The sequence below is a fragment of the Erythrolamprus reginae genome, chromosome 5, assembly GCF_031021105.1.
Source record: "Erythrolamprus reginae isolate rEryReg1 chromosome 5, rEryReg1.hap1, whole genome shotgun sequence".
Lineage (NCBI taxonomy): Eukaryota > Metazoa > Chordata > Lepidosauria > Squamata > Dipsadidae > Erythrolamprus > Erythrolamprus reginae.
In genome coordinates this window covers 59,615,324-59,642,787 of record NC_091954.1, presented here as the reverse complement: position 1 = coordinate 59,642,787, position 27,464 = coordinate 59,615,324, and the positions used below count along the sequence as shown (strand labels likewise).

The window sequence follows — 27,464 nt, the reverse complement described above, 5'->3', positions numbered from 1 at the left end:
TAATAAATCTTTTTTTAAATTATATTTCTACATCAAACTAATGTCATTAAAACTGCTATATGTTATCCTATCATGGATGCATGAGTGCCCACACCCATAACTCACTGCCTGTGGGGGGCAAAAACAGCTCCCCCTGCTCCCCCAGACGCCCTCTGGAGGATGGAAAAGGCATGTTTCCAAACTTCTGGTGGGCTCAGTAGCTTCATGTTTCGCCCTCCCCAGGCTCCAAAGGCTCCAAAAATCAGCTGGCTGGCACACACATGCACATTGGAGCTGAGATTGACAAAGGCTCATGTGCCAGAAGATATGACTCCGTGTGCTACCAATGGGACCCATGCCATAGGTTCACCATCACTGTCCTAGGTACTAGGGTCCTCTCAATGGCAACATCTAGGCAGGAAGCAAATCCTATTTCAAACTTAATCCATCATAAGGAAAACAAAAGGAAAATAAAAACCAAATTTAAATTAATAGGGCTGCCATAGACTTCAATAAAAATTTATCTTCTCTGCAAAGTTTGATTATGTCTTTTATTAAAATATGTCAGCTGTTTCTCTACCGTTTATCACCTCATTCTACCTCTTAAGCATCCCTTAAGCTAAACTTAAGCAAATAATGTTATCCTGATATTTTGCCCACTGCAATGTTTTATTATTCTTTATTTGCAGGAAACATATGTTCAGAAAAAAATAGTCTCTGATATTGCATCAATTTAGCAATATTCTAGTATAGCAAACATTAACATTTGCATTGTGACAAACTATACCAAACTATTAATCACCCAGCCATTGGAGTTCAGCATCTATATAAAGAAGAAGTCATAATGGAATAGAAGATAAAATAAATGAATTGCTAGTTTCAAAAAAAAAAACCAGCCCCAACTCTTGTCAGAACAACAATTGTACTTATTATTTTTCCATTATGTTTCTTTAGAACAAATCTGAGAAGATTTTAAGAGTTTATCCCTACTTAATATAGATCAGAAAAGGGACTTCATGTTATAATAGGTTTATTGATTTAAAATAGAAATAGAAGCATAAGCTGCAGGAATAATAACCCACTTACTTGTATTGAGCACCAGAATCCAAGAGATAGATCTCATTCAAGGATAAAGTTCTATTTGTTTCAGGAGAAGGCCTATTCAATATTAATAATACAAATTTAATGTTTCAACATCCTGTTTCAGGAATAGTTTGTAAAAGTTATTGGTTAAATTATACAGTTGGATTATTAACTTTGCCATGCATGTATACTGTTTAACAATAATACATCTTCTTGGTCTGTTACATATAATAATCTAGGCATCTATAAAGTTCATGTTTAACCAAGATCTGGATGGCTTGGAGGAGATGTTCCCTCTGAAACCAAGCATTAACCAAAGTTCAGGGCAGAGGTGGTATATTAGTATATCAACCTATTTCATTGAGAAGGAACCTGTCCTGCTGATGTTAATTAAGATAATAGTTAACATCATCCTCAGGAAGCCATCACTGAACTCAACCATGTTGGAAACTTCCATCCTGTCTACAACTTTTTCTTTTGGGGAAAGATAGTTGATAAAATCTTTACCCTGTAACATCAGAGGACCCTGTAGGAAATAAATTATTTGAACCCCTCTTAGTCAGGTTTCAGATCTTGCTTATTAAAAAAACATTGATTGCTTTTGCGGATAACATCTGGCAGGGGAAGGATGAATCTGGTACCATCTATCCTGTTCTTTTTGATCTCTCCCCTCTGTATGAAATACCTTAGAGTTCAGTTGTCTATCTATTTCACTTTAAAAATTTATGAAGCTGCAGGAAGCTTATCTAATGTCCTTAGTAAAATATGATCAGTATGATGATATCCAGCAGTATATTTCTACCATATCAAGTGAGGTTATGGATGCATTGTCTTGGTGTCTGAAAGCTAAGGGGGCCAAATGTGGAACTGCAGGCTTTAGGTAAACCCTTAATAAGACTAAGTGGCATTGAATTTGAGAGTCCTTAGATCTGGTGATTTTTCATTTGCTCCACCTCAAATGGAAAAATGTTAGACGTTGGGATTGCTCCTTGACCTGTTCTTAGAGGAACACATGGAAACTGTGGCTAGGAAAGTTTTAGGACTTCTTCATCAGCACTAATTATATCATTTTCTGAACTAAGAGGCACTAGTGACCTAGTGCCTCTTCATTGATCACCTTGGTTGCCTCCTGAACAAATATTCCGATCTCTCAGGTAAACCAAACAAGAAATACAATCAGGTGACCTAATTCAATTTTATTCTCAGGCTATATTAACAGAATCTTGCAAGTCTTGAAATTCAATCTCCTGTCATCACTTTTAACAGTCTAATATATTAGGGCAGATCATTTTAAAAGGGGGTTTTTTGCCCATTAATCATTGAGACCTCTTCCCCCTTTTATCTGATCAGTTCCTAAGCAGAGTCTTGTCCCTCAAAGACATTCGCACATATCATTACAGAATTATTGCAAGGCTGCCCACATGTGACTGCTCTTGAACATCTGGAAGTTTCAGCTGGTCCAGAATGCAACGCTGTGGGCAGCTACAGGCTCACTTTGACATATTCATATTATAACTTCTACACTGCACTGACCCCCAATATGCTTCTGGGTCAACTCAAAGTGGTATTATCATCTATAAAGTCTTTTTCAGCATGGAACCAGATTATTAGTGCAATGTTAAGAACATAAGAAGAGCCATGCTGAATCAGGCCAAAGCCCATCAAGTCCAGCATTCTGTGTCACACAATGGCCCATCAATTGTCCATGGGGATCTTGAGCAGAAAGAGAAGGCAAAACCCACACTTTCCCTTGACCCCCAACAAATGGTACCCAAGAGAATCCTGCCTGCCTCAACCAACATAGAGGCGGCACTTGGACATCCGTTTCAATAACCACCGATACACTTGGCCTCCATGAATCTGTCGAATCCTACCTTGAAGCTATCCAGGCTGCCAGTTGTCATGACCTCTTCTGGAAGCAAATTCCATAAAACAACAACCTTCTGGGTGAAGAAATATTTCCCTTTATTTGTCCTCACATTCTTACTTATGAGCTTTAGGGAATGCCCCCTCTTCCTAGTATTGTGTGATAGAGAAAAGAACTTTTCTCTATCCACCTTTTCTATTTCATGCATGATTTCATACACTTCGATCAAGTCACTCTTAAACGCCATCTTTCAAGGCTGAAGAGACCAAGGCGTTGCAACCTGGTTTTATAAGGGAGGTGCTCCATTTCCTTGATCATTCTTATTGCCCTTTTTTTGCACTTTTCCAGTTCCACTATATCCTTCTTGAGGTGTGGTGACCAGAACTGTACACAGTACTCCAAGTGTGGTCTCACCATTGATTTATACAGAGGCAATACAACACTTGCCGACCTATTTTTGATTCCCTTCCTAATCATGCCAAGCATGGAATTTGCTTTTTTTTACTGCTGCTGCACACTGGGTTGACATCTTCATTGAGCTGTCCACCAAAACCCCAAGATCCCTTTCTTGGGGTGTCTCAGAAAGCTCGGTCCCCATCAGTTGGTAGGTATAATTGGGGTTCTTTGCCTCAATATGCATAACTTTGCACTTGTTTGTTTGGTTTGCTTGCTTGCTTGCTTGTTTGTTTGTTTGTTTGTTTGTTTGTAAAATTAGTACATGGTAACTTTCCCTGATCATCTCTACCAATCCCCTTCAATCAGGAAGGAAAGACAGGTTTCATCTAATGGAAGAATATCATCTGGTGGGACTCAGAAAGTGAGATTCTTCTGTGAAGGCACTTGCCCTTCAGAACATCTTATCTTCCAATATTAGATTAGCCCTGACTCTGACAGCCTTCCAAAAAGCTTTAAAGATTTGGATTTGTTCCCAGGCACTAGAATTTGGGTTAGCTCGACCCTGTGAGATGTTCACAGTTTATCAGATGTGGGGATTTTTTAATCTCAGCACTTATTATAGATTTTCTACATTTTTTATTTAGTTGTTATTTAGTTGTATAGAATAGCTATGATGAGATGGGAGATAGGAGGCTGTAAACATAAAAATAAATACTGACAACTTAATCCGTTGGATTGAACTATCATGTAATGTATTGCATACTTTCACAAGATAGGTAAATATGGAAGAATCTGCCTAAATGTGGCAATTCCTTTTCCTTCCTCTTTAACCATCGTTTAAATCTGTTTTTTAGTTTTTATTCTAAAGCAAGCACTGTGACCAAGACTCAGTTGGTCACTAAAGCTATTTTTAAGTCTTCTCTTAAAAAGGGCAGTTTTTTCAAATTCTAACTCATGCAGTCCTTGGCAACAGGGATAAGCCTCTCCTCCCATTTTAGACTTCTATGGCAACAATCACAAGGATTCCATTTTGACAGTTTCTCAGTAATAATTTTGAACACACAAATAGCCAGGAGAAAGTAACAAAATCTTAAAAGCCAGCTTCTACGTCTGGCTGATTGTTGCACAAGTCAGAATTTTCTTTGTTGCTTCTCTCACAAACAGGTATAAAGAGAGCCCTAGACAGTATGATGATTCTAATTCTCTAATCCTCACATAAATTAAATAGCAGGAAGTCTAGAATAATGCTACCACAAATGGAAATTATAATTTCAAGTCTAAGAAGCCTCAAATGACATAAGGACTATATTTGATGAGTTGGAATGAAAAGAATAGGTCTGCTCATCACAATCCAGTTATAGTAATCAATTTATCCCTTAATTTGAAATAAGCTGCTAGATACTATCATTCTATATGACTTTTTGGTTATGCAATCAGCAGTTAAGTGCAAGGACTTTTATTGCTCTTACTTGTAGTGAATGATAGCACCATTTGGGCCTGTACTTGAAATGGTAGCAAAGCTCAAGTCAACAAAATTCTCTTGCTGCCTGAAAGAGACACACATTTCGTTAAAAAAAACAAGCCCAAATCACGGGAAAAAGCCTCAAATTCTTCCTAGCAATATTTCCTTCAGCTGCCTCTTCCGTACCCTATTTGCCTCTTCTCTTTTGCTCTTTTGTCATTCCCCCTTAGCTGGATGGGATTTGAAATACAGTGATACCTCGTCTTATAAACCCCTCGTCATACAAACTTTTCGAGATACAAACCCGGGATTTAAGATTTTTTTGCCTCTTCTTACAAACTATTTTCACCTTACAAACCCACCGCCGCCGCTGGGATGCCCCGCCTCCAGACTTACGTTGCCAGCGAAGCACCCGTTTTTGCGCTGCTGGGATTCCCCTGAGGCTCCCCTCCATGGGAAACCCCACCTCCGGACTTCCATGTTTTTGTGATGCTGTAGGGGAATCCCAGCAGTGCAAAAACGGGCGCTTCGCTGGCAACGGAAGTCCGGAGGTGGGGTTTCCCAGTGAGGGGAGCCTCAGTGAAATTGCAGCATCGCAAAAACACAGAGGTCCGGAGGTGGGGTTTCGAGGACTTCAGTGTTTTTGCGATGCTGCGATTTCACTGATGCTCCCTTCGTTGGGAAACCCCACCTCCGGACTTCCGTTGCCAGCGAAGCGCTCGTTTTTGCGATGCTAGGATTCCCCTGCAGCATCGCAAAAACAAAGAAGTCCAGATATGGGGTTTCCCATGAAGGGGAGCTTCAGGGGAATCCCAACAGCGCAAAAACGGGCGCTGCAGCTGGCAAAAGGGGTGAATTTTGGGCTTGTATGCATTAATTGCTTTTCCATTGATTCCTATGGGAAACATTGTTTCGTCTTACAAACTTTTCACCTTAAGAACCTCATCCCGGAACCAATTAAGTTTGTAAGACAAGGTATCACTGTACTAAGAACTATTATAGGGAAAAGGTACACAATTCTGAATACTAAGAAACAAAGGCCAATCAAAGTCTTCATCTTTCACAACTCCACTTCCTGGAGATGTGAAAACACTTGCAAGCCAGGACTTGTTCAGCTTATTCTAGAACAGTATTTCTCAAACTGTGGTCCACAGACTCCTGGGAGGGGCCATGATGTCTTTACAGAGGATCTGTGAAGGATTGAAGAAGTGTTATGATTTAAATCTTAAGTCTTGGGGATCCGTGGCTATGATCTGTGGCCACAAAACGTATTTAAAGGATCCATGGTGAAGAAAACATTGAGAACCACTGTTCTAAATTAATAATAGGTAGGAAATTAACCTAAGTTTGGAAAGTTGAAAGGGGTAAAAATTAGGTGCCAGACTAATGGTCCCATTAATGTTTCCATCCACTAACAGTAAAATGTTAGCTGGGGTGCTTCAGAATAGGTTATGTATTCAAGTTTATTAATTTTGTCTTAAAGGTATAGTAGAGTTGAGTTTACAGTCCTCAAAACATTGTAATTTCTAAAATTAAAAATGGCTAAAATTTTGAAAGACCACCAAATGGTACAATAAATCTGCTCTCACATGAAAGCTCACGCAAATGTTTTCATTTTTTAGCATGTGAAATCATCTAACAGACCCTACCATCTCTACAGTTTGCTGAACCTGGGCTGTAGTAACGCAGGACATCCCACATTAGTCTTTTTTTTCTTACCTACGAAATTCCTCTGCTTTATCAGCTGCTACGATTTCTGTAATGTTGCCTTTGGGAACCTGGCAAGCACCAGACAAAGTTGTATTAAATGAATAAAATAGCATATCCTCTGTCAGACTTTAATTTTCTGCATACCTACATTTTTTTCTGATATGCAATTGTTAGCTTCCCTTAGCATTCAATAGGTAGAATGATAATTACAAAATGTGTATGCATCAGTTATGAAGAATATATCTCAATGAACTTTCTGTATTGGACATAGAATGGAAATTTCATTGGTTGCTCTCATTGACGACTTGCAGTAGGGCTTGGAGGGAGGAATGTAACTATTTTCATCTACTGGATTTTCACTACCACTACTACTGGTAGAGCAACTTTCAACATACAGTAGTACCTCTAGATACGAGCTGCTCCACATGCAAGTATTCCAAGTTACGAGCCACGAGGGGAGAGAAATTTCTGTTCCAGACCCGAGCTCAAATTCGGGATACGAGCCGAGCGTCCACTAGGTGGCGCAAGAATCCTTGCTTCTGGTTATCTCGGAGGGGAAAAACAAAGTCTAAAGCCATTTGTTCCAGATACGAGTTGTTCGACATACAAGCTTTCTTCTGGAACGAATTAAACTCGTATCTAGAGGTACTACTGTACTATTGACCACGCTATATTTTGGCACTACCTATGAGAATTGGAAGTACATTTGCCAATCCTTCTACTCTTTCCTAAATTGCAAATTCTGTTGGTGATGAAAGGAGGGGAGAGGACAGTTACTTGTTCATTTCCTTGTGTTCAGTATTTGGTACTTTCTCAACTCTTAACATCTACATAGCTGAATATAAAGACTGGAAGTGTCACCCAGCAGTTCAGAATGAGATTAATCTGCAGGTGATGCCCAGTACCTTCACTCTGGGCCAAATAGAAGATGACAAAACACACAATGCCTGGAGTTCTTCAGGATATGAATGGGAAGAAACAGGCACAGCCTCAACCCAAACAAGACAGAATGGCTACTTATTAAGAAAATTACTGATTGCAAAACAAGTTATGCTCCCCCAGAGAATGTAGGACCACAATTTGATGGCCCTTCTGGACTCACATTACACCTCCGTTCAGGACCCACATTAGTCATTACCCATAAAAACCCACCTCTGCCGCCAGGCATGGGGGAATCCTCTTTCCCCCTAGGCCTTTACAATTCTATGCATGGTATGTATGTATGTATGTCTGGTTTTTATATTAATGGATTTTTAATCATTTCTAATACCAAATTACTATTGTACACTGTTTTATTGTCGCTGTTAGCAGACCCGAGTCTCCAGAGAGGGGCGGCATACAAATCCAATAAATAAATAACATCTTGCTTAGTCATTACCCATAAAAACCCACCTCTGCCGCCAGGCATGGGGGAATCCTCTTTCCCCCTAGGCCTTTACAATTCTATGCATGGTATGTATGTATGTATGTATGTATGTATGTATGTATGTATGTCTGGTTTTTATATTAATGGATTTTTAATCATTTCTAATACCAAGTTACTATTGTACACTGTTTTATTGTCGCTGTTAGCAGACCCGAGTCTCCAGAGAGGGGCGGCATACAAATCCAATAAATAAATAACATCTTGCTTGGCTCAACGTTGTCTATATCTGTCCTAGATCCATGATGCTGTTATGCTATTCATGTAGGTGTTCACTCCAAGTAATACCCTCTCATAACAAAAAACCGTAAAATCGTACCTCCTTCTCCAGCCAATTAAATAGCTCACACAATGCAACAGCATCTTTAATCTGTCATTAAAAGAAAAAATAAAACAGTTAAAAGTGTATAAGAATTTGCAATAATCCACCTAGCGGTTATCATATATGTTTCAACAGTCAATTGCAATGAAAGCAATCCTTCCCATAATATCTCATCCTTTCAGCTTTTTGTACAGAAGGCTGTTGCTTTAGGAAACTAGGCAGATCACTTACATGAGCCTTCCTCATGCCTTCAGCTTCTGCCACATTCTTTACAGCTTTTGCTATGCAGATTGGAGTGTAGGGGGTGAGGTAGCGGTGATCCTGAAAATGGACAAAACAAAAAAGCAGAGTTTGGTCAGGCCTCTAAGTACCTGATGGTCCAGGTGTGGTATGGCATGGTCACTATAGTAAGCTATATTTTCTTCAACATCATATCTGTGCTTGGATCATAATCTGGTAATTTATTCATTCCCAGACTCTTTTACATTTATATGTAAATGTATTTACATATATTCTTCTTGACCAGAACTCAGAGCATTAAAATTTTAAAAGATAAGAAACAAAAGAGTACAGTGTTCCCTCGCTTTTCGCGGGGGATGCGTTCCGAGACCGCCCGCGAAAGTCGAATTTCTGCGAAGTAGAGATGCGGAGGTAAATATACTATTTTTGGCTATGAACAGTATCACAAACCTTCCCTTAACACTTTAAACCCCTAAATTGCAATTTTCCATTCCCTTAGCAACCATTTAGATTATTACTCACCATGTTTATTTATTAAAGTTTATTAAAAAAATATTTATTAAAAGCAGACAAAAGTTTGGCAATGACATATGGTGTCATTGGGTGGGAAAAATGTGGTATAGGGGGAAAACCCGCAAAGTATTTTAAAATTAATATTTTTGAAAAACCGTGGTATAGACTTTTCGCGAAGTTCGAACCCGCGAAAATCGAGGGAATATTGTAAAGCTATTTTGGCTCATTTTTCTCCCATGTGTGAAAGATAATTGTAAACAGCAGAATAAATAGTAATATTAAGGCTTAAAATGGAGAGACACGATCAGGGAATAAATTTTTAATCAAAAATTTAAATTTTCAAGGTCAGAATAATTGCATAATAGGCTGCTGAAAGAACTTCCTAATGGCCTTGTCAAACCTTTATGTATCATCTGCAAAAAATACTAGAGAACTGGCAGGCAACTACAGGATAACAAATTTTGTCGCTATGTTCTATGAGGGGGAAAAGGAAGTCCAAGGTGATTGCCAGACACCAGCATGGGTTAATCAAGGAAGACTGCCAGATCAATGTTATAATGTTTGTTTTTTCAAAAAGTATGGTAACTTTGATGAACATCTACAAATATAAATTATTTTCAGGAAGGCATTAAATAGTTTTCCATGTTGTTCTGATTAGCAAACCAGTTAAATGTAAGCATTACTCGATTGACTGTAAGCATTGAAATTAAGGATAAACAAGTTCACACCTGGATCACATACCATTTTTTTTGTATTAGTGATTTAACAAAAAAGTAGAGGGGGTGCTTCTTCTATCTGCAAATGATAACAGTTGGGTAAAAGTGGTAATGAGCAGAATCAAAATTATCCTCACAGATTAGAGAAAAGGACTGAAGATACGAAAAAGACATTTAAGGGAGACAAGGGCAAAAGTCCCAATTCAAGAAATCAAGTGCACCTAGAACATGGAACTGCATAAGAGTTTTTGTAAACTCCAGAAAGTTTCCAAGATCTTGACTTTGGACATAAATTGCCTATTAGTATGTACACACCTTGGGAATGGCCTGAGTTACAGCATAGCTGGCTTTATCACTGAGCCAAACTTTCTCATGTGGAGAAAGAGTTTCACAAATTGATTTCAGAACTGTTAAGATGGAGTCGTATGGCAGTACTTGCACATGCAATTCGGGGTCCTGAGCAGAATCCAGAAACAGATGCTCTCTCACATTTATATCCACTAAGCGATTGCCATCAATAAACAACCTAAAAGAGAAGAATGGAAGCAAAAGATGACATTTCTGGGACAACCTGCCCCTTTAATAAAGGGGAAACAACTACATCTTTATATTTATGTAGGGTCACCGGGAAAGTGTTAAAGAAATTGATGTCATTTATTGATAAATTACTACAATGTCTTTAAGATAATACTACTCAGAAAAGTAATTGAGATACTCTTTCCCCCTAGGCCTTTACAATTTTATGCATGGTATGTCTGTATGTATGTTTGGTTTTACAATAAGGGTTTTTAACTGTTTTAATATTGGATTGTCATATGCTGTTTACTACTGTTGTTAGCCGCCCCGAGTCTACGGAGAGGGGCGGCATACCAATCCAATCCAATCCAATCCAATCAAATCAAATTTAAGAAATATTACTTAGGGATTATATCCAAATCAGATTCTACTCATGGTACAGTTCAACTGTTATTCAAGCTCAAAAACAATACATAACATTCTGTTCAAATCTTCCTAAAATACTTTTAAAAGCAGGTAACAATATAATGTTAAGTGGTAATTTTAATGCAATGTTTCTACATAAAAAATGTTTGAGCAAAAAGTGATGAACTCTATCAGGTGCTAGATAATAGCAATAGCACTTATGTACCACTTTACAGTGCTTTACAACCTCTCTAAGTGGTTTACAGAGGCAGTATTCTGCCCCCAACAATCTGGGTCCTCATTTTATCGAGACCTCGTAAGGATGTGTCAACCTTGAGCCAGTCAGGATCGAACTCCTGGCTGTGGGCAAAGTTTGCCTGCAATACTGCATTCTAACCACAGGTCATAATGTTACTGTTAATGAAAACTAAACAAACATCAGGTAGAAATTATCACAGAAAATCAATCAAGAACTTCAAAAAATAAAATAAAATTGCTTAATGTGTGTTGAAGGCATCATATATTAGATCCATTAATGCTGATTGGGAAATACATACACTTGTTAGTACAAACACCTTGTTTTTAAAGATTTTATGTACATTTTTAAAAAATACAGCCAAGTATTACTAAAGCTACTAAGAAAGTTATAGTTTTTCTTACCTGATAGTGTCTATCCCTATGATAGCATAAGCAAAGAATACTGAATTGTATTCCACATCTGATCCTCTAAGATTAAAAAGCCCTGTATCACAATAAAAAGAGTGTGTTAAAGCCTTGATTAACATTCAACCAACCTTTTAACCAACATCCTGATCCAGATAAAATTTCTTGGTCCTTTCACATCTTCTGCCACAAGATGGCGCTATTAGGCTGCACTGGAAACTGTTTTCAAGTTGTGTTTGGTACAGAAAACAAAAAATGAGAATCAAATGACAACAAATTTAGTTCTGACCTGGCCTTCTTTCTGGATCCTGATTTATAGCAGCCCACCCAAAGCCTGACCACAGCTTTAGCGCTAGAAAAGGCACTGAAGATTTGCTTAATGTAGAAATACAGCTTTGCAATTAGTGCTATGCATGGGAGTCTTGAAAGAGTGGCAGCTCCAAGAAAGTACCCAACATCTTCAAGAGCTAGGGCTTCTTCACCCATCTAATGCTGAGATGCTTAACATTACTGGGAACCACCAGCCTCTGATTCTTTGTTGTTAATTGCATTGATCAGCTAACTCCTCTGATCTCTGCATTTCAAAAGGATTGCTACTGACCAGCTAGATCAGAGGTCTTCAAACTTGGCAACTTTAAGGCTTATGGACTTCAACTCCCAGAATTCTCAAGTTCACAAGTCTTAAAGTTGCCAAGTTTGGGGACTGCTGATCTATATTTTCATACTGCACTAAGTCTCAATGATGTTCATTAGATCTGGGATTGTGATGTTACGAAAAGTCAGCTATGTGATTTATAAATCTTGGCTAGAACTCACTATATTTTATAAGTCCAGCCTATTATATATTTGTTGGTTTGTTTTCAACAAGCTGTGTGTGAGCAAACCATGGTCTAAGAAAAAAAATGAAATAATAGTCCCGACATATTGCTGGACCTATTTTCACTGCCAATGCCCAGAAATCACTCAACGTAGCAATAAATAATGATGAATGGCCCACACTGATACTCACAAGCAACATCATCCAAAGCTGTCACAACAAACCAGAGAGCCTTCCTCTCAGTCATCTTGCCCCGCAGAGCTGTAATCTTTTCTCTCCAACTGATCCCTGCAACAAACAATTAAAATTAGAGATCAGCCAAACTGGATTTCAGAAATGTGCACAGACAAGAACTTCCTTGCTACAAGTGGACAGCACTACCTATGTATCTATGAGTTAGCAAAAGTTAAAGTCACAATAGCGATTTCAAAATATTATGCTGAACCACCCCATTTCCTGTGCCTCTGGTCAAGATAGAATTAAAAAAGGAGCCTGCTGACCTGCCTGCCAGATGTTGTCTTTTAAAAAACTGAAAATTTGGAAGGTATCATGTTAGAAAAACCATGTTCAGTGCTGTATTCAGAAACATATTTGGATTCCTCTTACCTGTGAAGCTAAAATCTAGTGTCATCAGAGGCTTACAAGGTCGTGGTGGCCGATCTGCCCATATGGCATCAATCAAATTATCTTTGACTGGCACAAGAACATGGCCAGCACATTTCAGAACTTTGTTCATTCTCTTCCACTGGTCTGAAAGAGGCAGAAAGAAACAATCTGTTACATAATGCATTCCTGAGATGCTGCATTCCTGAGATGCATATACATAATCTCCATGTAATACTGCTGTTGTGCAAGCTGCGATGGTTGCCAGATTTCTTTTGGGTCCAATTCAAGATATCAACTATCACCTGTAGAGCCTTCCATGGCATGAGACCATCTCAAACCAATGGGACTGGGTCACCTACTCGCTACAGCAGATTGGGCATGTTGCAGACCCCATCCTATCAAGTAACTGTACCCTGCCATCCATCAACCTAAAAGAAAGTTAATAATATTTTATATAGGACCTGGATTGTTGGTGGCAATAGGCTGACTCTGTAAACCACTTACAGAGTGCTGTAAAGCACTATGAAGCGATATATAAGTCTATGGTCTATTTCTATTGCTATATACCACTAACTGCACATCGAACAAAGTTGATTGGTGAATAGTACATCGGGGCGAGGTGGGAAAATTTAACCCTTTACACTAAGATGAAAACACTAGATCAAACTCACCAGCCGGAATAATAGAAGGATCCACTCCAACTTTGGAACCTTGAGGAAGTACACTTACAAGCCAGTCCTCCTGAGTAGGAGTGTCTTTCAGTCCTAAGGAAAGGAAATCCCAAAACACAAGATCGCGAACATTAAAGCAAGGCCAACTCAAACCAACATGAAGTGGAAAGGATAATCACCTTGTTCCCTACATGGAAATTACTGTTTCTCTTGGATGGACAAAAGCAACCTGAGAAAGTAAAACACAAGCCCTATTTCTGTAACATTCACATGAACTAGCAGTGTCAACATTCTGTATAAAATAATATGATGATGAATATTAATTTTACTTGCTTTACTTTATTCTGATTTCTGCTAAGTGGACTCACTTAGCATGCCAAAACCAGGAATTACAGTGTCAACTAATAACAAATGCAACTCCTTAACTGAAGAACTTATGTTTACATAATGTAAAGTACTGTGTCAAACAAAGCAGGTATTCCTGAGATTTAATAAGCTTAAGGTCTTCACTGGTCTGTAACATGTAGCAGTCTGTAGTACTGATTGTAGCATGTCAGAGAATAACTTTAGAAAAAGCAAGTAGAACTAAGTTAAAAGTCTAATTTAACTTACATGAATTTTACAACTTAAATAGAATGTATACAATACTTAATAATTATCCCTTCTTCTCATATTATAGATTACAGTTTGATATATTACAGTTTCATAGTGTGCCAATAGGCGTTTCTCAATAAAACCCTGTAGGATACTTCTCAACTAAAATAATTTTCTGGGTAAGATGAAAAAAAATCCTTGTTTGGGTTCACACATACCCATCTTCATGAGTGTCCAATTGGAATCCATTTGTTGGGATGCCTGAAGGAAATAGCGTCCATCTGTCCACATGGCTGCATATTGCTCTGTTATAATGGCAGTTCCTGTCATAAAGAAGAGAAGATAGCAGAATTGAAACTACAGGCATTACGCTGGCAGGCATTGCTCTAATTTAATAAATAAATAAAAAACCCAAAACTAATATTAATTAGATGTTAACATTAAAATATCTGAAGCTCAGGTGGAATTTTGGAGTTATTTTTTGCTTAAAAGGCTTAAGAAGGAAGATACTTCTCTCTGCTTGTTAAGCCAAACCACTGATGACACCAACCAAGAATGTGCCATTAAAAAAGGAAATAGTTGAAATCATTTTTTTCTAAATCAATGGAATATTGGGTACATGAAAAAAGAAATGCTGATCCTATAAAACAAAGTTCTTTGTGCCAAGGCAGAAGAAAAGGCTGGAAATAAAAGATAATTAAAAGTAACTGAATGGTCACTGGAAAGCAAACCATTAAAATATGTCACTTTGACCAAAATAAAATGGCAATTGGAGCATTGTGAGAGGCAATTTGCTCTATGATTAAAGGATGGGAATTTATTGGATGATTTGATTTCTTATAATTAGAGGCCCACCAGAGCTATATATACCTGACTTGTTAATTTGTTAATCTTATTTTGCTTAGTAGTCAAAAGAAAGCCACAGAAAAGGTGACTTGGCAATGTTAGCACTGCATGTTAATCAGCGGCACAGCTTGAAACTAAACCCAGATTTTAAGACTACAGTGCAATGCTCGAAGCCATAGGAAATGTTGCCAAAGAGAACATGCTGTTCTGATGCAACTCTCTCTCTCCCCTCTCTCTCTCTCTCTCTCTCCCTGCCTCCCTCCCTCCCTATTTCTCTCTCTACCTCCCTCCCTCACACACACACACAAATAGAAAGGGGGGAGAGGAAGGGAGGCAGGGAAAGAGAGAAAATTGGTGTTCAATGCTCAGTGATTTCAGATGCAGAAAATGTTCTTTAGGGAAACTAAACTTGGCTAACTGATATTGTTTACTGAAAATCCCTGAATACAAGTATCCTATTTTCATAGGACTTGGATAGAGAGAAAAGGAAAGCTGCAAGGACTCTATGAAATAGCTAACAGGATTCTTATTTTATTGGAGAGTCATCTAAGGGTCAGCAAAAGCTCATTACTACTCTGGTATTACATCACCAGTCCAGCTGGTGTGTACGCTGAAAGGGGAAGCAACAATTCAAACCTTTCAAATCTTTTTCTGCCCAGCATGTAAACTGCAAAACCAAACAGTTCTTCAGAAATAAGCTAGTCATTTCTCTTGCATGCATACATATAAATGATTATTAATAGTGTTGTGATTTCATCTCTCCAATATACACAGGGGGAAAGGAGGAAAGAGGGAAGGAAAGGGCTCTAACTGTATCTAAGCCTGATGCAGTTTTGACTTTCCCCATTCTGGATAGTCATGGATGGAATTGCACAATCTCATTCACACTTATTGGAAGCAATCCCAGTTAGGGATTACTTTAAATAAACACAGAATATTACTGGAACGCAACAAAAAAGAAAGTAGGATTGTTGAGAATGCATATGAATGTGGTCTGGAAGATTTGACTGTAATATATCCAGATATGCAATGGGAGAACAATCTCAAGTCCAGAAGTGATATTCCTTAGGTTATCTGGCCTACTTGGTCCAACATGCGGAAAACAACAGTGATCAAGAAAGATTTAGAAAGTGTGATCTGTTTCTTTCGCGATTACCTGTTTTCTATCAAGAATTAAAAATAAATGAGTCTGTATCTGGGTAGAAACAAAGAGCATAGAGGGTCCTATATAGACAAGGATGTCCATCATGAAGAATCAAAAGTGAATAAACTCATCTTTCACCTTGTTCTTGTCTACAGCTGTTCATCATTGGCCCATGGCCTTAACAGGTTGCCTATTAAATGTGGTCCACAAAAACGTTGAAAGGTTGCAATATGTCCTCATATTCTTCAAGTAGGAAGCTCACATGGGGACTTCAGGATTCTCTACTTAATTTAATAACTGAGTACAGAATTAATACAGTAAACTATGCAAGTCTCATTTATACCGCCAGGCATGGGGGAGTTGAGATAGCTCTTCCCCCTAGGCCATTACAAGTTATGCATGGTATGTTTGTGTGTATGTTTGGTTTTATAATAGGGGTTTTTAGTTGTTTTTTATTACTGGTTGGTACATGTTGTGTTTATTATTGTTGTTAGCCGCCCCGCGTCTGTGGAGAGGAGCGGCATACAAATCCAATAAATTATTATTATTATTATTATTTTATTATTAATATCAAAGAACTTTTAATAGTCAACTTGTATGGGTAGTTCTCTATAACCAGCTGACATTTTATTGTATTAAAATAAAATAAAAATAACAAAACAAATCTATTAGATTTGATGTACAACTTAACATTTTTTCCCAGTGAGAACATGGAATTGCCCAATGTTAAAAACAGATGACTAGAATGTTCACTTAATGCATCTGATGTATCTATATCTCTCCACACATAACTAAATACACACCAATGTCTCAGTGCATACCGATGGCAGCATAAATAACATTTATGTATTTTATTCTATTCCGTTGAGTATAGAACAGTTTATGCAGAGAGCATGTAAACTTTTGATATTCTCCCTTTAGTCAAAATTGAAACTAAGCCAAAAAGAAATATGAAACATCTGGGATGCATGTTCATTTTTTTAAAATGCCAAGTGATATTTTGGGGACCATCTTTTACAGGTGTCTGTCTGAACGTCTACATGTAAAAACAGACGAAGAAAAGGATATTTGGAAGAAAAGAAAAATACAGTCTTTTAACGTATCTCTATAATTTAGTGAGAAAAACAAAGGTTCCCACTAAGGGCCCCATTAGTTAGAAGAGATAGTTGGCATTGGATGTTAAGAGTTACCAATTTTAATAGATTGGACACCATTCTAGAAACTTACCTGCAGAACCATTAAATCCACAAATAAACTCCCTATGGCAGTCACAGGGTGCAATGTATTCACTCTGAGAAAGATTAAAAATAAAAAGCAAAACTAATGATGATCAAAGGGACGCAAAATAGTAGAAAATACACATAAATTAACCTCACTTTCCAGTTGTTATTCTTGAAATACGCACAGGAAGATCTTATCATATTTCTCATCAGATGTCTTTGTGTCATTAAGAATATGGTTCAACAACACCAAAAAGAATATACAGTGGTACCTCTATTTAAGAACACCTCTACTTAAGAATTTTTCTAGATAAGAACCGGGTGTTCAATATTTTTTGCCTCTTTTTAAGAACCATTTTCTACTTAAGAACCTATGCCCGGAAAAATTTCCCAGGAAATTTGAGAGCGGCACAAAGGCCTGACCAGTTTCCTTCCATTCCCCCTTTAATTCCAGCCATCTCAGGCTTTTCTGGGCTGCCAGAGGAGCCTTTTGGTGGCGCTTAAGGAGGCTTTGCAGCCCAGAGCAAACGGAGCGTTTTTCTTTCTCTGGGCGCTTGGAGAGGGAATAAACCACTTCGCTGTAGTGACTCCCTCGCGCTGCCTCCCATGCACCCAGCACGAGGTTGCCTCCCGGATCGTCTGGGCGCAGAAAGGCAAAAGGGGGTGCTTCACCCCAGCCGAATCAACTCGGCTTCAGCCAAACCAAAGAGTCACCACAGTGAAGGAAAGGCGCCAGCTACAAAGCAAGCAATCGAGAGAAGAGGGGAGCCTTTCAGCATGGGAAGGAAGAGGAAGTAGGTAGCAACAGTAGCAGCTGCCGCCTTTTTGTCAAAGGAATGGGAGGTTCCCTCCTCTCACCCGCCTGGATTTCTCTCTCTGGCGCAATGTATGGAAGGCAGCCTCCTCACCGCCTCAGAGTCCCTCTTTTTTTTTAAGTTTTGGACTGCCTTCCTCTTCTTCTTCCTCCTCCTCCTACCACCCAAATTCCAAGCTTTTATTCTTTCCTAATGGATTTGCATGCATTATTTGCTTTTACATTGATTCCTATGGGAAAAATTGCTTCTACTTACAAACTTTTCTACTTAAGAACCTGGTCACGGAACGAATTACGTTCTTAAGTAGAGATACCACTGTAGTACAGTCATACCTCGTCTTACGAACCTAATTGGTTCCAGGGGGAGGTTCGTAAGACGAAAGGTTCGTAAGACGAAACATTGTTTCCCATAGGAAACAATGTAAAGTCAATTAATCCATGCAACCCCCCAAAAAAACCCTGCAAAAACCGCTGCCGCCTGGCTGTCACCTTTTAAAACAGCCTGGGGGCTTCTCAGTGACCTCCCGAACGCCGAACGCCAAACCCGAACTTCCGGGTTCGGCGTTCGGGAGGCCGCCGAGAAGCCCCCAGGCTGTTTTAAAAGGTGACAGCCGGGCTGGGGGGCTTCCCTGCAGCCTCCGAACGCCGAACGCGGAAGTTTGGGTTTGGCGTTCGGCTTCGGGAGGCTCCTGGGAAGCCGCCCGGCTGTTTTAAAAGGTGACAGCCGGGCTGGGGGGTTTCCCAGCAGCCTCCCGAAGCCGAACGCCAAACCCGAACTTCCGCGTTCGGCGTTCGGAGGCTGCTGGGAAGCCGCCCGGCTGTTTTAAAAGGTGACAACCGGGCTGGGGGGCTTCCCAGCAGCCCCCCGAACCCGGAAGTTCGGCAAAAGTTCGGGGTTCGGGAGGCTGCTGGGAAGCCCCCCAGCCCGGCTGCGACCTTTTAAAACAGCCGAGCAGCTTCCCAGCAGCCTCCCGAAGCCGAACGCCAAACCCGAACTTCCGGGTTCGGCGTTCGGAGGCTACTGGGAAGCCCCCCCGGCTGTTTTAAAAGGTGACAGCTGGGCTGGGGGGCTTCCCAGCAGCCTCCCGAACCCCGAACCCGGAAGTTCAGCAAACGTTCGGGGTTTGGGAGGCTGCTGGGAAGCCCCCCAGCCCGGCTGTCACCTTTTAAAACAGCCGGGCAGCTTCCCAGCAGCCTCCCGAAGCCGAACGCCAAACCCGAACTTCCGGGTTCAGCATTCAGCTTCGGGAGGCTGCTGGGAAGCCCCGCCGCCCGTCTGTCACCTTTTAAAACAGCCAGGGGGCTTCCCAGCAGCCTCCCGAACGCCGAACCCGGAAGTTCGGGTTTGGCGTTCGTAACTCAAAAAAAATTCGTAAGAAGAGGCAATTTTTTTCTGAACCCCGGGTTCGTATCTCGAGTTGTTCATAAGACGAGGGGTTCGTATCTTGAGGTACCACTGTACTTCCATTGGGTAATCCTAGATATGTTTCCAATTTTCCTTTTCTCATTCAATGTCAATTAAGTAGCATAACATTTGATACCTATGTAGTAATTAATTTTAACTATGATCTCAAACATACTTGTATCATTTTAAAAAAACTTATGTCTACTAACAGTAATTAAAATTGCCTGGATTGCTAATCCTGGGAAACCTTAACTTGCTTTCCTTTACAATGGATCTGGAGTGGCCACAGAGTTCATCGTTGCCACGATAACCATAAACCTGATCCAACCTATTACATTCAGCTTTCCATTGAATTATTATTATTATTATTATTATTATTATTATTATTATTATTATTATTATCATTATCATTATTTATTTGTAATGCACAGCATGTTAGCAATAGCACTTTTTAATAGAGCCAACATATTGCCCCCACAATCCGGGTCCTCATTTTACCCACCTCGGAAGGATGGAAGGCTGAGTCAACCTTGAGCCGGTGATGAGATTTGAACCGCTGATCTGCAGATCAAGCAGTCAGCTTTAGTAGAGTACTGCACTCTACCCACTGCGCCACCTCAGCTCTAGAACTGGTTCTATGAGAACTATCTAACTATGCAGAGAAGAAGTCTATGCAAGATTGAATAATAATCACATGATATTTAATACTGCATGGGAGCTTCAGATTTAAATATTTATATCCAAAGACTGCCTCACTGAAATTATATCTTGTTAGTAATCACTGATATCACAGCACAAATTGCAGTCTGTTTGGTGAGAGTCACAGTTTTTTTCTATTGTCTGAATCACTTTAGTATTTTTTTTTCTGAATGGCATCTTTCAAGCAGAAAACAATCCAATACCTGATGAGCATCTCCTGAGGGCACAATGTAGGCTTGAATGGGTTCAGAAACATATTTGGAATTTTTCATCGCTTGCCGAAACTGCTTCAGCAGTTCTGTAGTTATTTTCAGAACCATGGTCCTATTAGAAAAACAACAAGTTAACAACCCTGTTGACTTGGTACTGAAGATTTAAAATTCCAGAAAATTATGAAGTAGAATTTTTTTAATTGAAATTGCTGGAATCTAAATTTATTGTCTTTCCCAATCGTGCACGGTACAGTTCTGCTGAAATAGCAGCCTTTGCAATTACCGCTCAAGTGGTCTTGACCTGCCTTTCAAAAGACTGTGCGTGCACGCATGCCTTTGAGTCAATCTTGACTCCAGGTGTCAGCAGTTTTGAAAAGTCCCTGCAGTTTCCCTGGCAAGATTTCAGAAGCAGTTTGGCACTGTCTCCTTCTTAAAGCGGAGGGAGAGTGACTGGCTCAAAGTTACCCATCTGGCTTTGTGTCTAAGACAAGATTAAAACTCAGTGTCTCCTAGTTCAGTGTTTTTCAACCAGTGTGCCGCGGCACACTAGTGTGCCGTGAGACATGGTTAGGTGTGCCGCGAAGCTCAGAGAGAGAAAACAAGAGAGAGAGAAAGAAAGAGAAAGAAAGAGAGAGAGAAAGAGCAAGAGAGAGTGAAAGCAAGCAAGAGACAGAGAGAAAGAAAACAGAGAGAGAAAGAAAGAGAGAGAGAGAAATAAAGCAAGAGAGAGAAGGCAAGAGGGAAAAAGAAAGAACGAGAAAGAAAGAAAGGAAGAGAGAGAGAAAGAGAACAAGAGAGAAAGAGAAAGAAAGAGAGAGAGAGGGAGGGAAGGTGGGAGAGAGAAAGACATAGAGGGAGGTAGGGAGGGAGAGAGAAAGAGCAAAAAAGAGGAAGAAAGGAAGTGAGAAAGAAAGGGAAGGAGGGAGAGAGGAGAAAGAGAAAGAGAAAGTAGGAGGTAGGGAGAGAGAAATAGAGCGAAAGGGAGGAAGAGAGAGAGAATTTTTTGTCCAAACTTTTTTTAGCCGCCCCCCCCCCCCCCATCCCCACTCAATGTGCCCCATGGTTTTATAAATGTAAAAAGTGTGCCGCGGCTCAAAAAAGGTTGAAAATCACTGTCCTAATTTATAGAGTGGTGTCTTAACCACTAAACCAAACTGTCTCTCTATGAAAAGACTAGCAGACAAGAGAGAAAGAGAACTCTTAGAAACACGTTCTAGATATCTGGAGCACAACAGAAAGGTCATCAACTTTCTCCAATCAGTAGAATTCTTTGAGTTTTAATCTTTCACTGAATGCCCAGTCAGAGAAACACTGGAGTGGTTGATCATGGACCAAAGCTTACAATTACTTCCTTGATAAACTCTCACGGATCTTACGTTAATCATCTTGAATTATTTGGCAGGGAATAGCTGAAAGAGGGCAGCCTGGGAGAAGCTGTATGTAAGGAAACATTTGGAATTAAAAAGCAGCAGATGCTTTGAGACATGAGAGAAGGGCAAGGACACAGAACAGGAAGGAAATAATTCACAAGCTGCTGCTGTTTTCGGTCATAGGGAAAATTCTGAGACCTACCACCTCTTCCATGTTACTACATGTCCTTGCCAAGAATAACTACAGTAGGTTCTGCAATTGTTTAAGGATTATTTTCCACAGTACGGGTAAATACCTGTTTGTTCTGAAAGTTTGCACCTGACAATGTTAGCTATATAACATTACACAATCTCCTCTAAATTCAAGAAATCATAGCTTAGTACGTTAATCTGCTGAACTAAGGCCAAGGAGGTTCAAGTTTAAATGTGCATTCAGGCACAAAATAACCTGGGTATAGGTTCTTAGTCTGATTTCTTAGACCAGTGTTTCCCAACCTTGGCAACTTGAAGATATCTGGACTTCAACTCCCAGGATTCCCCAGCCAGCATTCGCTGGCTGGGGAATTCTGGGAGTTGAAGTCCAGATATCTTCAAGTTGCCAAGGTTGGGAAACACTGTCTTAGACTAATGTACCTCACAAATGTATTGAACCTGTGGCATACACTAGTCCTGGAGCTGTTCAACAGTTCCAATACAGACATGCAAATGATAAGTAGATGGACAGACAGACAGAAGGGTGTCAGACAGATAGAATGATAAGAAGATAAATAGATAGCCCGATACATAGGCAGGCAGGAATGGCTGACCAGCTGACTATTATTTTGGAACAGAACTCCACATACCCAGTAGTACGAGTATGTCATTCCTATGCAGCACTGAAATGATACACTCCTAATGCATCTAATATTATACCATACAATACTACTTAACACTTTATATTACAAAGTGTTGCAATAAAATATTTCTAATAACGTCATCTAGACATTTGATATCTAATCCCAGAGGGGAAAAAACTAGAAAATACAATTTGTATTATTACTTGCTATCTTTGTTTTCTCCCAGACAGAACAGAGTTAAGATCTAGCTCTTTGGAAGGATTTTTTTCAGACTATTCAGGAATCAGATACATCTTTTATTCAAACAAGCCTGTTATGTTATATTCATCACTCTTTTCACCATATGGCTATATTACATACAAGAGTATGATAGTATGTTTGTGTGGATGTATTGTTTTAAATAAGGGTTTCTTAGATATTTTAATTATTAGATTTGCTATTGTATATTGTTTTTTATTCATGCTGTGAGCCGCCCCGAGTCTACGGAGAGGAGCGGCATACAAATCTAATAAATGATTATTATTATTATTATGATGATGCAATGTATTTTCAACCTTCAACTGACAAGCAAGTCAAATATTTATTTATTTATTATTTGTTTGTTTGTTTGTTTATCTGTCTATCTATTTATCTATCTATTTATCTATCTATCTATCTATCTATCTATCTATCTATCTATCTATTTATTTATTCCGCCCTTCTCCTTAGAGTCAGGGTGGCTTACAACATGTTAGCAATAGCACTTTTTAACAGAGCCAGCATATTGCCCCCACAATCTGGGTCCTTATTTTACCAACCTCGGAAGGATGGAAGGCTGAATCGACCTTGAGCCGGTGATGAGATTTGAACTGCTGACCTTCAGATCTACAGTCAGCTTCAGTGGCCTGCAGTACAGCACTCTACCTGCTGCGCCACCCCGGCTCTTTGCTACATATAAATATAACTGACATATTTTAAGATTAATGGGAGTTTGTATCTGAACAATCAGGAAAGTGAACACAAGAACAAGGGGACACAATCTGAAGTTAGTTGGGGGAAAGATCAAAGGCAACATGAGAAAGTATTATTTTACTGAAAGAGTAGTAGATCCTTGGAACAAACTTCCAGCAGACGTGGTTGGTAAATCCACAGTAACCGAATTTAAACATGCCTGGGATAAACATATATCCATTGTAAGATAAAATACAGGAAATAGTAAAAGGGCAGACTAGATGGACCATGGGGTCTTTTTCTGCCGTCAATCTTCTATGTTTCTATGTTTCTAATTTAGCAGATGTAGATACTCCTTCAAAAAGCAGAAGACAGGGAAATCTGACATATACAACAAAGTACTCACACACTAATTGCCCCTGAATAAACTTTTGCAAAGTCAATAGTGTGCATTAACTAGAAAGCGTTTTTTCCTAATTCAATAATTTTTTTTATCATGTCCAGATAATTCTAAGACAATATTTCTGTCCCTTGGAAAACTATGATGTTATAAAGTAGATTTGGAAATGGTGGGAGAGTGTTACATTAATAATGCAAAAAAAGAAACTGCCAGACCAAATTAATTCTTCTTCAGACCATTTTAAAAAGATTGTGATATTCTGGAAAACTATCTTCTAACAATATTTTTCATTAGCTGCTTCTCTCCAAATGTAGAAGCTTCCAGAATTCCAGATCTCATGGGCATGTCATCTCAACAGATTTGAGAAAGGAAGGGATAAAAGTCTGTGTTAGCACCTTGTGTTTTCATCAAGGGTTTTTCAAATATACTAGCAGTCACCATTAAATCCACTTATTCCTGCATTCCTTTCAGGATTCTATTTGTTATCCCTACACAAGTTATGGTGTCTCACATTAGATTAACTGAAGCAATCACTGTTTGACAGAAATTCCTCTGCTGATAAATCTGATTGCATATTCCCATTCCAATATGTACCATGGCCACTGATCAACTAATGAAGCAGAAACTGCCTCTAACAGGCAAGAATCAATTTGAAACATGGCATCTACTATACTGTGACCAAGTGTTTTCTCGCACACTGCCAATAAAGACTGAAATACAATTTAAAAATTGAGGTATTAGCTTTTGCTGATATGGAGAATCTAATCCTCCCTATCTTCAGAATAATACTTTAATTTAGCAATGTTGTGAAAAATACTATAGCAAATAGGCCAGGCATAAGACTAATGTTTCAGTATCCTTCAGATACTTAGTATAGCCAGTTTGTCCATTAATTATATATTCTTTTTCCTCAAATTATTCTACTTTAGAACCACACTTTATTCTACTCCTAGATTCCTATTTATACAAAGTACTGTAGGTGCATGATTAAAAGAAAGCAAACTAGAGGGTCCGTCTGTCCTTCCTTCCTTCCTTCCTCTTTACTTACTTTCTTACTTACCTACTTAACATTATTTTAAATCTTTGAAAATTCTACCCTTAGACTTTTTTCTTGTGTTCCTGTTCATGTTCCTTGGGTTCGTAAGACATTCTTTCTTTCTTTTCTGCCAAATGAAACATTTCTCACAGATATTGGTTGGTTGGTTGGTTGGTTGGTTGGTTGGTTGGTTGGTTGGTTGGTTGGTTGGTTGGTTGGTTGGACTTACATGCTGCCCTTCTCCAAAGACCCAGGGCAGCGTACAGCATATACAAGTACAAAAACAGATTCAAAAGTCTAATATTAAAATCTAAAAGACCCAATTAAAACCCATACACAGTTAGCTCCATTTAGGGAGGGAGGGAGGGAGGGAGGGAGGGAGGGAGGGAGGAAGGAAGGAAGGAAGGAAGGAAGGAAGGAAGGAAGGAAGGAAGGAAGGAAGGAAGGAAGGAAGGAAGGACCTACTGGTTGCCTTTCTTTTATCTTATATGCTTACTACCTAATCTGCATCTTGAAAGGATCGCACATTGACTTCAAATGATGTATCTCCAAGGCCTCTGCCATAACACTATTCAATTTCTAGCAGAATGCCTGTCATTTTTACTCCTTTTCCATTTCTTTGGGATGGATCACTAAACCAAACTTCTATATTCTGAAGCATACAAATGATCTCATTTCATTCTATACACATTACAACCAGGCAGTACATTTGATAGTTGAGTAACAAGCAGTAACACAAAAAATAAAGTCAAGCAAAAATGACATTACAGTAAGTATTTGTGTCTCTATAAAATAAAGCTTGGCAAGCATTATCCAACATCATCTATATGGCCCATATTTTACCTGTCCCAGGTAGTTATCCTTCCGAAACCCAAATTTCCCAGCCTTGGAGAGTGAAATCACTTCTGTGTTCTGTTCTTGCTCTTCATTAACTCAGCAGTGCCTGACAAAGCAAAGGGCCAAACTTCAAAGGTAAGCAGACTTTGGCCACAATAACCTCTTTCTTCTCATAATGGATAATTGCAGATAATGACTGTTGCAAAAAAAATAGACTGTACCACTTCACAATAGCAGAACAGAAGGCAGTGTGACATTGGGTGGGGGGAGGGGGAGTAGGCTGGACTTCAGTCTAGATTATTCAGCCAGAAAGCCCAAGCCCATGTCAAACTCTTAACATATTTCACAGGATTAGATTGTTCAGAACATAATAACCATGAACTCCACTCAGTTGCCTGAAGCTATAGGCATATACATCATCCTTGGATCAATTTGGATCAACTGTCATAATTCCGACCAACAAATCAGAAGGGTAGCATGCCAAAAGCCTCAAAGTCATACCAGGAAAAAAAATTGAAAGAACAATGTGTATTCTATAGAAAGACACTGTGAGCTATTCAGAAGAGAAAGGAAAGATACAGACACATACTTATTCATTATCTTTTGTTCCAGGGACAAGTATTAGTTAATGTCTTTGGTAAACTACCAGTAGGAAGAATTCCATAAAAGGGGGATTTTTTTCAGGGTTCCCACTTGAACCCGTGCCTCTCATTGCTACTGCAAGTACATGAGCAGGAACAGATTCTTTTTTTAAATTTATTTATTTATTCAATTTATTTTTTAATGCCGCCCTTCTCCTTAGATTCAGGGTGGCTTACAACATGTTAGCAATAGTACTTTTTTAACAGAGCCAGGCTATTGCCCCCACAATCCGGGTCCTCATTTTACCCACCTCGGAAGGATAGAAGGCTGAGTCAACCTTGAGCCGGTGATGAGATTTGAACCGCTGACCTTCAGATCTAGTCAGCTTCAGTGGCCTGCAGTACAGCACTCTACCTGCTGCGCCACCCCAGCTCTTTTTCTTTTTCTTATAGTACAACCCCTAGTTTCTTTACTGCAGATCAATCTGTCAATCCCCAAGGAATTTGGCACAGCCTACCACCTAATACTTGCAGCCTCCAGGAAGTTTCCTTAATTTGGGCACTTCCTATACAATAGGTTCATACTTCTTTGTCAGTGTCCGATTTGGCTCTCCTTGAAATGGGGATAATAAGGAAGAAAAAGACAAAAAGGCCACCAGTAGGTCAAAGGGAAGAGAGGATACTGGAGGATACTTGGCATTCCAGCTACCGTCTTATTTCATCCCTATTTTTATTATTTCTTTGCTCTGCTCGTTTTTGTAGTGAAATTATTATTATTATTATTATTATTATTATTATTATTATTATTATTATTATTATTATTATTATTTATGAGATTTGTATGCCGCCCCTCTCCGAAGATTCGGGGCGGCTAACAACAATAATAAAAAAAAACAATATTATAGCGAAACAAATCTAATATTAAAAAAGAAGCATATAAAACCCTATCATATTTAAAAACCAAACAACACATACAAAGCAAACATAAAATATAAAGAGCCTGGGGGAAAGGTGTCTCAACTCCCCCATGCCTGGCGGTATAGGTGGGTCTTGAGTAGTTTATGAAATAACAAGTTTTCACAGTGAAGCGAAAGGAGGACGGGAACCTCCAATTGTTTGTGAAGAAAAAAAAATGATAGTGGCAAAGTGCA

The 27,464-nt window shown here is 39.2% G+C and overlaps 1 protein-coding gene across 3 annotated transcripts in view; it reads right to left on the bottom strand.

Annotated features, from left to right (window-relative positions):
• The window catches only part of XPNPEP1 (X-prolyl aminopeptidase 1), a 50,335-nt gene that overhangs the window by 16,609 nt on the left and 6,262 nt on the right, over positions 1–27,464 (bottom strand). Inside the window, exons 2-15 of one of the 3 annotated variants that reach the window (XM_070752734.1) lie at positions 25,739–25,838; positions 20,315–20,435; positions 17,201–17,264; positions 14,202–14,306; positions 13,390–13,482; positions 12,719–12,862; positions 12,305–12,400; positions 11,293–11,374; positions 10,027–10,237; positions 8,474–8,563; positions 8,240–8,290; positions 6,507–6,565; positions 4,795–4,872; positions 1,066–1,137 (exon numbers count right to left, since the gene is read on the bottom strand). In XM_070752734.1, the coding sequence (XP_070608835.1) occupies positions 1,066–1,137; positions 4,795–4,872; positions 6,507–6,565; positions 8,240–8,290; positions 8,474–8,563; positions 10,027–10,237; positions 11,293–11,374; positions 12,305–12,400; positions 12,719–12,862; positions 13,390–13,482; positions 14,202–14,306; positions 17,201–17,264; positions 20,315–20,431 (1,262 nt within the window). In that variant the 5' untranslated portion in view covers positions 20,432–20,435; positions 25,739–25,838. The remainder of the gene's footprint in view (positions 1–1,065; positions 1,138–4,794; positions 4,873–6,506; positions 6,566–8,239; positions 8,291–8,473; positions 8,564–10,026; positions 10,238–11,292; positions 11,375–12,304; positions 12,401–12,718; positions 12,863–13,389; positions 13,483–14,201; positions 14,307–17,200; positions 17,265–20,314; positions 20,436–25,738; positions 25,839–27,464) is intronic. The other 2 variants (XM_070752733.1, XM_070752735.1) reach the window with 2 other exon arrangements.